This window comes from Schistocerca cancellata, chromosome 7, assembly GCF_023864275.1.
Source record: "Schistocerca cancellata isolate TAMUIC-IGC-003103 chromosome 7, iqSchCanc2.1, whole genome shotgun sequence".
Lineage (NCBI taxonomy): Eukaryota > Metazoa > Arthropoda > Insecta > Orthoptera > Acrididae > Schistocerca > Schistocerca cancellata.
The window spans coordinates 293,855,752-293,868,526 of record NC_064632.1 but is presented as its reverse complement, the minus strand read 5'-3'; the positions used below and the strand labels follow the sequence as shown (position 1 = coordinate 293,868,526).

Genomic DNA, 12,775 nt, shown 5'->3' with positions numbered 1-12,775 from the left:
TTGGGTTGTGAGAATTAATTGGTTTGATTTTGTTAATGTTTGTTTGATTTTCTGAGTAGCCTGGCTTTGCATATTCATGGATACAGAGGGGCAATATATTTTAAGAACAATGGGGAACCAAGATTAGACCCTGTGGAGGACAATTCTTGGTACTTCCCCTGTTTTAATTTTAACCTTCTGCATTCTTCCAGTTAAATATGAATTAAACCATTTGTGCATTGTTGCACTCATCTACATCTACATCCATACTCTGCAAGCCACCTGACGGTGTGTGGCGGAGGGTACCTTCAGTACCTCTATCGGTTCTCCCTTCTATTCCAGTCTTGTATTGTTCGTGGAAAGAAGGATTGTCGGTATGCCTCTGTGTGGGCTCTAATCTCTCTGATTTTATCCTCATGGTCTCTTCGCAAGATATACGTAGGAGGGAGCAGTATACTGCTTGACTCTTCGGTGAAGGTATGTTCTCGAAACTTCAATAAAAGCCCGTACCGAGCTACTGAGCGTCTCTCCTGCAGAGTCTTCCACTGGAGTTTATCTATCATCTCCGTAACGCTTTTGCGATTACTAAATGATCCTGTAACGAAGCGCACTGCTCTCCGTTGGATCTTCTCTATCTCTTCTATCAACCCTATCTGGTACGGATCCCACACTGCTGAGCAGTATTCAAGCAGTGGGTGAACAAGCGTACTGTAACCTACTTCCTTTGTTTTCGGATTACATTTCCTTAGGATTCTTCCAATGAATCTGTCTGGCATCTGCTTTGCCGACGATCAACATTATATGATCATTCCATTTTAAATCACTCCTAATGCATACTCCCAGATAATTTATGGTATTGACTGCTTCCAGTTGCTGACCTGCTATTTTGTAGCTAAATGATAAAGGATCTATCTTTCTGTATATTCGCAGCACATTACACTTGTCTACATTGAGATTCAATTGCCATTCCCTGCACCATGCGTCAATTCGCTGCAGATCCTCCTGCATTTCAGTACAATTTTCCATTGTTACAACCTCTCGGTACACCACAGCATCATCTGCAAAAAGCCTCAGTGAACTTCCGATGTCATCCACAAGGTCATTTATGTATATTGTGAATAGCAACGGTCCTATGACACTCCCCTGCGGCACACCTGAAATCACTCTTACTTCGGAAGACTTCTCTCCATTGAGAATAACATGCTGCGTCCTGTTATCTAGGAACTCCTCAATCCAATCACACAATTGGTCTGATAGTCCATATGCTCTTACTTTGTTCATTAAACGACTGTGGGAAACTGTATCGAACGCCTTGCGGAAGTCAAGAAACACGGCGTCTACCTGTGAACCCGTGTCTATGGCCCTCTGAGTCTCGTGGACGAATAGTGCGAGCTGGGTTTCACATGACCGTCTTTTTCGAAACCCATGCTGATTCCTACAGAGTAGATTTCTAGTCTCCAGAAAAGTCATTATACTCGAACACAGTACGTGTTCCAAAATTCTGCAACTGATCGATGTTAGAGATATAGGTCTATAGTTCTGCACATCTGTTCGACGTCCCTTCTTGAAAACGGGTATGACCTGTGCCCTTTTCCAATCCTTTGGAACGCTACGCTCTTCTAGAGACCTACGGTACACCGCTGCAAGAAGGGGGGCAAGTTCCTTCGCGTACTCTGTGTAAAATTGAACTGGTATCCCATTAGGTCCAGAGGCCTTTCCTCTTTTGAGCGATTTTAATTGTTTCTCTATCCCTCTGTCGTCTATTTCGATATCTACCATTTTGTCATCTGTGCGACAATCTAGAGAAGGAACTACAGTGCAATCTTCCCCTGTGAAACAACTTTGGAAAAAGACATTTAGTATTTCGGTCTTTAGTCTGTCATCCTCTGTTTCAGTACCATTTTGGTCACAGAGTGCCTGGACATTTTGTTTTGATCCACCTACCGCTTTGACATAAGACCAAAATTTCTTAGGATTTTCTGCCAAGTCAGTACATAGAACTTTACTTTCGAATTCATTGAACGCCTCTCGCATAGCCCTCCTCACACTACATTTCGTTTCGCGTAATTTTTGTTTGTCTGCAAGGCTTTGGCTATGTTTATGTTTGCTGTGAAGTTCCCTTTGCTTCCGCAGCAGTTTTCTAAGTCGGTTGTTGTACCACGGTGGCTCTTTTCCATCTCTTACGATCTTGCTTGGCACATACACATCTAACGCATAATGTACGACGGTTTTGAACTTTGTCCACTGATCCTCAACACTATCTGTACTTGAGACAAAACTTTTGTGTTGAGCCAACAGGTACTCTGAAATCTGCTTTTTGTCACTTTTTCTAAACAGAAAAATCTTCCTACCCTTTTTAATATTCCTATTTACGGCTGAAATCATCGATGCCGTAACCGCTTTATGATCGCTGATTCCCTGTTCTGCGTTAACTTTTTCAAATAGTTTGGGTCTGTTTGTCGCCATAAGGTCTAATATGTTATCCCCACGAGTCGGTTCTCTGTTTAACTGCTCAAGGTAGTTTTCAGATAAAGCACTTAAAAAAATTTCACAGGATTCTTTGTCCCTGCCACCCGTTATGAACGTTTGAGTCTCCCAGTCTATATCTGGCAAATTAAAATCTCCACCCAGAACTATAACATGCTGAGGAAATCTACTCGAAATATTTTCCAAATTATCCTTCGGGTGCTCAGCCACAACAGCTGTTGAGCCATGGGGCCTATAGAGACATCCAATTACCATGTCTGAGCCTGCTTTAACCGTGACCTTCACCCAAATCATTTCACATTTCGGATCTCCGTCAATTTCCTTCGATACTATTGCACTTCTTATCGCTATAAACACGCCTCCCCCTTCACTGTTCAGCCTGTCTCTATGGTATACATTCCAATCTGAGTTTAGATGGTGCCATACAACAATACTTAAGCTTATCTAGAAGAATATCATGATTCACAGAGTCAAAAGCCTTAGAGAGATCACAAAATATCCCGGTGGGTGATGCTCGGCTATTCACAGCATTTAATGTTTGGTCAGTGAAAGCATACATAGAATTTTCTGTTGGAAAAACCTTCCGGAAAACCAAATTGGCATTTTGTTAGTACTTAATTTTTATAAATATGTGAAGCTACTCTGGTATGCATTACTTTTTCAAGAATGTAACAATATTATGAAAAGTAAAGTTGCTACTCACCATATAGTCGAGATGCTGAGTTGCAGATAGGCACAACAAAAAGACTCACAATTAAAGCTTTCTGCCATTAAGGCCTTTGTCAAACACACACACACACACACACACACACACACACACACACACACACACACACCTAACTGCAGTCTCAGGCAACTGAAACCACACTGCGAGCAGCAGCACCAGTGCATAATGGGAGTGGTGACTGGGGGAGGAAGCGGGGAAGGGGCGGGATGATGTGGTGTGGGGGGGGGGGGGGCAGTGAAGTGCTGCAGGTCAGATGGAGGGCAGGAGAGAGGTGAGGAGGGGTGGGGGAAGTAGCAGAAAAGGAGAGAAATAAAAAGGCAGAGTGTGTTGGTGGAATGACGGCTGTGTAGTGCTGCAATGGGATAGGGAAGGGGCTGGATGGGTGTGGACAGCCTGTGCCATATGTGTCCTTTCCACCAACACCAGCTTTCCTGAATTGCACAGGTTGGAACCTGCAATACATCCTATGTTCCCTAACCTTCCCGGCCTCAACCTTTGTTAGCCACTATCTTCACCCATACAGCCCCTTCCCTGCTCCCATTCCAGCACTACACAGCTGTCATTTCACCACCACACTCGGTCTTTTTATTTCTCTCCTTTTCCGATACTCTCCACCACACCTCCCCTGTCCTCAGGCTAACTTGCAGCACTTCACTGTCCGCCATCCCCATCATACTATCCCTCCCTGCCCCAGCCTCCTCTTTAACCCCACCCAGTCACCACTCCCACTGCTGCTCGCTGTGTGTGTGTGTGTGTGTGTGTGTGTGTGTGTGTGTGTGTGTGTGTGTGTGTGTTTTGACCCAGACCTTAATGGCCGAAAGCTTTTATTGTGAGAGTCTGTCTGTCTGTTGTGCCTGTCTGTGACTCAGCATCTCTGCTGTATGGTGAGTAGCGGGTCAATCCATATGAAGTGGTCCAGTGGTGGTTGCTTGGCAATTTTTAAATATTTTTTATATGTGATTACCCTGTAATTGAGAAGTTCAAAACAGGTTTTTTTTTTTTTTTTAATATATACTGAATGGTGACCATTTTCGTTTGTAAGCATGCGACAATGTTTCAGTTTAGAGACATTAGCAAAATATGAATATCTCTGCACTGGGTTAAGTTACAACATTCCAGTTGACATGATTGTTGTTAGAAAAGTGTTGTCTACAACACTGTCTATTCACAAAATACCCTAAATTTAAAAATAACCAGTCACAATGACCTCTAAAGTTTGGTATCCAAATTTTCAAAAATCCAGTTTTTGGGCCCATAAATAACAAACAAGGAGTGATTTGTGAGAGTCTATTTTTTCATATAGTTGTTGTAATACACTACTAGCCTCATACAGAGCAGGAATGCCTACAAAAGCCTCCTTAATTTTTTATGAATTTTTGAAATTCGAAAATTTTCATTTTTTGTAAAGTTCGGGGTTAGTTATCCCAGGTGGTACTGAATATTAAAATGATTTTTACACAGTTTTTACACCTATATGAGAGCAACGTATTGTGATAATTCCAATATTGATATCTGACTGTGAACAAAGATACGAATTTTTGAAAATGAGGAAGTAATTCACATTACTCTACAACTGATTTCGCCTGTTGCCTATTTAAATGGTTTATTGTTTCATTGTAATAAAATTTGTGTCATATTTAGTTAACAATCCAATATTCATTTAGTTTATTTATTTTTAATAATGCAATATTAAACAATATGAGCTTTTGCTTTTGTTCTATGGTAATAAAAATGCCCATTTACATTTAGGTTTATTGTCAAAAATGAAGACATTATTTCTAGGTGTGGCATTGTTATAGTCTGTCTGTTCTGAAACCTCTGTTAGAGTGGATGTAAATACTTTATTGGGAGTGTAGAATGTGTTATGTACTTTGTTCTGTATGTAATTTGTATGTAATTGTGAGAGATTAACTGGAATGCAATAACATGGATGAACAGTGTTCTGTGGGACAGATAGCAAGTGAAGTGTGTCACAAAACAGTTTACAGTTCAAGTTTCAGAAAACTTGAAAATCTGAAGTACAACCACATTTTTGGAAGAAAGTTCTGTGATCCACTTAATGTTCATAAAAAGCCTATTACTAAAGGATTGAGGGAAATAAAACTTGAACATTTGTCCTTGTTATGTGAGATGACTTCCCAAGTGAAGCTTAATGAGAGTCCTGGATATTCCCTGTGCCCAAATTGTTACTCAAAAATATGTGTTGTGAATCCAGAAACAGAAGCATGTAACCTTGTTAATGACATTTATATTCCTAATGAGGAAGCTGTTAGCATATTGGATTTTGCTTGTTCTAAGTTAGACGTATCTCCTGCTGTGAAAATGATAAAATTAAGTAGCAAAAAAAGAAAAGCCGCTATTGAAAATAAGGTACAACAAATTTCAGACAAAATTAGAAGAGACTTGGAATCATGCTTTAATAATACAGATACTAACATTATTTCTAAAGAAGAAGAAAACCTACCACGTGCATTATCTGACACTGAATATTTGAGGTTCATACAGAAATTAAAAATTAAATGTTCATTGACATCTAAAGAGGAAAAAGTTAAAATTATAAGTTTGCTCCCTGACTCATGGTCAAGAGAAAAAATAGCTCATGAATTCAACGTTTCTCATCATTTGGTTAAACTAATCTGAAAATTAGTGAAAGAGCAAGGCATTTTTCCAGTTTTAGGAAAGAAGAAAGGAGTAGGTATAAGTGAAGAAACAATTAAAAATATCCAGCAGATTTTTGAACTGGATGAAAACAGTAGAATATGCCCAGATTTCAAAGATAGCAAAAGAGTTGTTATAAATGGAGTTAAAGTAACAAAGCAGAACTACTAGTGCTGTCAAATTCAAGTGAACTTTTATGTAGCTTTCAAAAATTCTCATCCTGAATGCAAAATTGGAAGGTCAAAATTTTGTGACCTCTGCCCTAAGTGGTGTATTTTGACTGGATCGTCAGGGACACATTCTGTATGTGTTTCTTAAATAAATGTCATGTGACTAGGGTCTTCCATTTGCTAGAATGTTCACTGGGTGCAAGTCTTTCGATTTGACGCCATTTCAGCAACTTGCACGTCGATGGGGATGAAATGATGATGATCAGGACAATGCAACACCCAGTTTCTGAGTGGAGAAAATCTCCGACTCAGCTAGGAGTCGAACCCGGGCCCTTAGGATTGACATTCTGTCACACTGACCACTCAGCTACCGGGGGCGGATGTGTTTGTTTATATCATCAAAATGTCAAACTGATGATTGTGGGTGCAAAACTCAGTGAACTTAACTAAAAAGAGTTACTTGAGTTAACGGTATGTGACACTAACAGTTATGATTGCATGATAAGTTTGTGTAATAAATGCCCTGGTAAGGAAACCGTTATTGAATTGTTTCACGAATATGATTAGGAAATGCCAGACAGTATTACCTTCAAACAGTGGATTACAACTGACAGGGCAGAAATGATAACAGTGGTTAAGTCTCAGGAAGAGTACTTGGAATCGTTAATTGGTAACTTACAAAAACTCAAAAGTCACCACTATGTTTCTAAAATCCAAAATAAGTTTTTGAAGGACAAAAAAGCACAACTTCATGAAACTGAGTGCATAGTGCCAGCTGATTTTGCAGAAAGTATTACATTTGTGATTCAAGATGCAATACAAGGGTACCACTGGGTTAGTGACCAGGCAACAGTGCATCCATTTATTCTCTACTTTAAAAATGAGAAAGACGAAGTTTGCAGTTCTTCAATTTGCATTCTAAGTGACTACTTGAAGCACAACACTTTGGCTGTACATGTGTTTCAAAAGTATGTAATTAATGACATAAAAGAAAATTTTCCCAAGGTTGAGAAGCTGATAGACTTTTCAGATGGAAGTGGTAGTCAGAAGAACAAAAAGAATTTTTCAAATCTGTGCAACCACAAAGTAGACTTTGGGCTGATTTGCACTTTTTTGCATCTTACCATGGTAAAAATGCCTGTGATGGAGTAGGAGGTACAACAAAACATGAAGTAAGGAAAGCCAGCTTACAAACACCAGCCGCAGACCAAATTCTCACAGTACGTGACATGTATGTCTTTTGCAAGGCATTACCAATTTTCTGATCAAGAAATAAGTGGTTCTGCATATGAAAACAACACTTAGACCAGATTTGAAAACTGTTTAGCATTAAAAGTAACAAGGCATTTCCACAAATTCCTTGGCATTGCAGAAAACTTAGTTCGATGGTATGTAACATCAGACACAGAAATTTATGGGGATCATTGTGTCAGTAAAATTACATCGCTGTCTTTAAGGTTGAATGACATTTATTTAATTTGCTTGTAACACGTAATTTTTACATGCATGTGCCTTTTTTTAACAAAGTGTATAAAGAATAAAAGTGAAACTTTTTCAATTAGAGTTTTCATTTTACATTATTTCTTATTACATTATAAATGTATGTAAAGTATATAAAAGAATAAAAATTAATTCCTTATTACATCATAAATGTATATAAAGTATGTAAAAAATAAAAATTAATTTTTTCAATTAGAATTTTCTTTTTACATTATTTCTTATTTCTGCTTTCTTATTACATCATAATTCATTTAGGTCCATATTATAGGGGCATTGTTAATAAGGCACTGCTTGATGCAATTTTTAAAAGTATGGCCTGTCACTGTTTTGATTTCATCCGGTAATGAATTGTGGAAGACAGCTTTGTGGATATAAGGACTTTTTGCTGTTAGAGTTAATCTTCTGGTAACCATATGAAAGTCTTTTTTATGCCTTATTTCATAAGGCATAAAATGTGAGAATATTGTGTCTAGTGAACAAGACGTTCTTTGTTTTACTTTTGCTACAATCCTTAAAGCTCGCTTTTGCCGTATGAAGACTCTTTTCATATTTATTTGGCATTTGCTGCCCCACAGTACTACCTCATATGACAAGAAGGGGTATACTAACCCATAATATACGGTCCTTAGAGTTTCCGAATTGAGATATGGTGATAATCTTCTTAGTACATATAGGCTGGGTGTTATTTTTTTGCAGACATGGTCAACTTGCTGCTTCCAAGAGAGTCTGTCGTCTATGTATAGTCCCAAGAATTTACAATCTGAACAGCTATTTGACAGAGTTTCCTCAGTCTCAGTGTTGTGCCTGTTTATACCACTGGGTTTAAAATGAATTTACAATTGCCATTGCCAACTTTCGCCCATATAAAGAGGTACTCATCAGCATTTAACTTCTTCCTTCTCGTAGTCAAAACGAATGGCATGCTTGGAACAAGAGTACCGTAAGGCTGTTTAGCCAAGAGTCCTGTAGTCTCAGCTATACTCCATGTCTTCCAAGCCAAAATGTTAGCATGTGGAAATCCTTCAAGTCAACCATAATCTGCGTGATTGCCCCATACAACAGCAAGTGTCAACCAGGTACTACCTCCAAACACTGCACATATCACACAAGAATAGGCAACAGCTATAAGATCAGTTGTAGAGTAATGTGAATTATCTCATTTTCAAAAATTCATATCTTTGTTCACAGTTAGATATCAATGTTGAAATTTTTACAGTACATTGCCCTCATATAGGTGTACAAACTGTGCAAAAATCATATTTTTATATTCAGTCCCATCTTAGATAACTAGCCCCAAACTTTACAAAACGTGAAAATTTTCAAATTTCAAAAATTTATAAAAAATTAAGGAAACATTTGTAAGTGTTCTTGCTCTATATGAGGCTAATAGTATATGATATCTAACTATAGGAAAAAATACTCTCATAAATCACTCCTTGTTTGTTATTTATGGGCTTAAAAAACAGATTTTTGAAAATTTGGATACCAAACTTTAGAGGTCATTTTGACTGGTTATTTTTGAATTTAGGGTATTTTGTGTAATAGACAATGTTGTAGAGGACACTTTTCCAAAAACAATCATGTCAATTGCAATGTTGTAACTTAACACAGTGCAGAGATATTCATATTTTTGCTGACGTCTCTAAACTGAAACATCGTCGCCCGCTTACAAACGAAAATGGCCGCCATTCAGTGAAGGTGAAACATAAAATTAAAAAAAAAAATCTGTTTTGAACTTCTCAATTATAGGGTAAACACATATAAAAAATATTTAAAAATGGTCAAGCAACTAACTTAATTTTTATTGGACCACTTCATTTGAATTGACCCTTACACCTTTCCTTATCATAATATTGTTACAGTCCATTCTGGATTTTCCATTGTTCGATTTTTACTTTTTCAAGAATTTTCGATAAAGCTGTCGGAAGTGACATTGAGCGGTAGTTGATTAGCATCAGACCTATCCCCTTATTTATGCAACAATAGCAGATTTGAGTCTGTCCGGAAAAATTGCCTGTTTCAGTGAGCTACAACATATGTGGCTGACAGTCCTACTTATCTGTTGGGAACAAGTTTCTAGTACTCTATTGGAAAGTCCATCAGTTCGATGCGAGCTTTTACTTTTGAGTGAATTTCAGTTTTATCTAACTGCATAGGTATTGCCCTCTTCCATATACAGCATTGCATTTTCCATTGCATTTTCTAATGAGTATCTGGACTGTATTGTCTCTGCAACAGTTAAAAAAATGATTATTAAAAATATTTTCTACTCCTGACTTTGTTAACCAACTTTTCATTGAGTTTGATAGAAAAGTCTTCCTGTGCTCTCAGGTGGCCTGTTTCGCTTTTAACACTATTCCAAATTGTTTTAGTTTTGTTATCAGAGATGCTAATCTCAGGCATAATGCACATTATATTTCACTGTTTTCTTAGGGAAACTGTTTTCTAATATACTCACAAAGGTATCACACCCCCCCCCCCCCCCCCCCATAACCATCTATCACAGCAACAACATAGAACCCCAGAACTAACATTCGTACAGCACCTTAAGCACTTCTCGCTAATGGTTGTTTACAATCTCTTTATAAAATTTACCTAGACAATAATAGTAATATTCTGTTAACTACAAATCACAAGAGTCACTAAGGTTATGTGAAACACTAATATATGTGTATCCTATCATAATGCTTTTAAAATAATGTTAAAACTCAAAACTCATAGGCCCAAAAAATTAGGGCTAAGATCACGTATCCGCAATACAGGCTTTTGAAAAGAAATGAAAGGTAGAATGTAAGACTTTTAATTTCCCGAGTAGATACTGTACTACTAAGAGTATGTGTAAAGAAAACAACCTGAATTATTTGCTTAATACATAAACAAACATCTTAAATTTATATGAAAACCTACGTCTAAAGCACGTGGAAACCGGCTCCTAGGATATTTATTAATTTATCTTTTCCCCCAAGAAATACATCAAAACAAGTGAAATCTCAAGTAGATAAGACGGAATAGGCTCTAATTAATTTCCTTAAGGTGTAATATTAACATGATTGACATTTTTAAAAGAATTAACTACTTACCTTCATGAGCTCAGTATTAAAGTGTGTGCGGCCTGTACCAGAGCCGAAATAACAGTCCTATCCTCCTTATTGTATTCCTCCATCAAATGCACTAATACCCACTTAGTTTTATTCTTGATCACCTGACAAATGTTACCTGAATACACACCAACATGACCATCCCCCCCTTCCCTCCCCCCCTCCCCCCCCCCCCCATCCCATCAAACCTATACTAGAACCACCCCTCTTAACTTGTTTTTACGAAACTGAGACCTGTTGATTTCCACTACCACTGCTCTCTCCTCTCCCTTACCCCCCTCAACTGACCACTATACTTAATGATTTCACAGCACACTTCTCTGCAAAATGAAAACCACACAGTGATCACTTGCTCCAGTTGTATGTGCACAGAAATCAATGGAAGACTGGCAACAAAACTATTAAATAACTGCAACAGTCTCTCTGCTGCAACTTAGAATTCTCAAACTATGTACCGCTACATATGGATCACCACATATAAAGGTCCCTGGTCCAAGAAGTGGGAAGTTTTGGTGAACACATGTTGATGACAACATGGGAACGAACATCTTTTGCAATCAAACCAAAAAGCTACAAAAACGACTGTGCACAACGTATCATCCCCCACTCCAACCAGCAATGAATGATCCATGAACTTTTCCATCATCTCCACTGCTAATAAAAAAAAAAAAAAAGAAAGAAAACCACTATTAAGTTTCCGGCCTTAATAAGCTCATGGCACTAATAATACCTAACATAAACACGAATGCATAACCCCCAATACACAGAATCAAAGTAACTCACTATGGAACGGGCACACAATGTTTCAGTGAAATGTCTTGCAGTGAGCTAACAATGTCTAAAGACTCATTTTAACATACGTAACAGACAACTTTGAAACAGAGATACCTAACACAAGGGTACACCACCAATTACCGTATTACAACATGCCATCTACAAACATGACCCTTCTAAAAAAAAGTCTGCACCAACGCGATGTCCCACAACACATGTATGTCATGGGTCAAAGCTGGCGGGTGGTATCGGACACTTTGGTTGTCCAGAAAAATTTTATCCTTGGTAAATTACATATAGCGATGGGCAGTTTACGAAACTGGACAAATGCCACATCAGACTATGACAAAAATTAATTACATTCTGTTTAATGGCAGCCAGTGCAGTTTTCCCATGTGGCACATGGGTTAGTACCATGTAGCCAAAGGGCGGAGTAGGGAGTGTCAAGTCATTCAAACATCTGGACATAATATTGCAAAGCGATACGAGGTGGAATGAGTATGTGTTTGAACTGTGATAGAGAAGGTTTATTGGGAGAATTTCTTAGGGGAGAGTGGTTCACCTGTAAAAGTGTCTGCATGTGAGACGCTGGTGCGACCTATTCTTGAGTACTGCTCAAGTGCTTGGGATACGTACCAGGTTGGATTGAAGGAAGACATTGAAGCAGTTCAGAGGTGGGCCGTCAGATTTGTTACCGGTATGTTCAAACAACACATAAGTGTTGTGGAGATGCTTCGGGAACTCACATGGCAATCCCTGGAGGGAAGGGGATGTTCTTTCCTATACACACTGTTGTTGTGATCTTCAGTCCTGAGACTGGTTTGATGTAGCTCTCCATGCTACTCTATCCTGTGCAAGCTTCTTCATCTCCCAGTACCTACTGCAACCTACATCCTTCTGAATCTGTTTAGTGTATTCATCTCTTGGTATATTTTCATATATTTGCGAACTGTACATGTTCCACAAAATTATGAACTTAGGTTATGTATTTTTATCATCTAGTTGAGAATGACAAAAAAGATGGAAGGGGTGGGAAAAGTATTTGTTTACATTTGTTTATGACTGATAAGCTTACCGAGTGTTGTGGGAAAGGGGGGGGGGGGGGGGGGGTACGTGGTGCATGCATGGTAGAGAGAGAAAGAGGAAGTTAAAATGTTTCAGTGAAGTCTTTTGTTTCAGCATAAATGTTACATAGTGGCAACGTGTGATCGGGACCTGAAAAAGAGGATACGAAAGATTCCTGGCGTTCCCATTATGTATGTCGCCCAGCACAGGTGAGTCTATTGTAGTTTCATAAGTGTGCTGAAATAATAGTTCACATTTCTCAGTAATACATAACTTTGGCAGCCAAGAGAATCGTGCCTCCAAAGATCAGATGTCTT

At 38.4% G+C, this 12,775-nt stretch overlaps 1 protein-coding gene across 2 annotated transcripts in view; it reads left to right on the top strand.

Annotated features, from left to right (window-relative positions):
• LOC126091994 (rRNA-processing protein FCF1 homolog) overlaps positions 1–12,775 on the top strand; it is a 42,985-nt gene that overhangs the window by 2,934 nt on the left and 27,276 nt on the right. For both annotated transcript variants that reach the window (XM_049907367.1, XM_049907366.1), the window contains one exon: positions 12,573–12,667. In XM_049907367.1, coding sequence (XP_049763324.1) covers positions 12,573–12,667 — 95 coding nt within the window. The remainder of the gene's footprint in view (positions 1–12,572; positions 12,668–12,775) is intronic.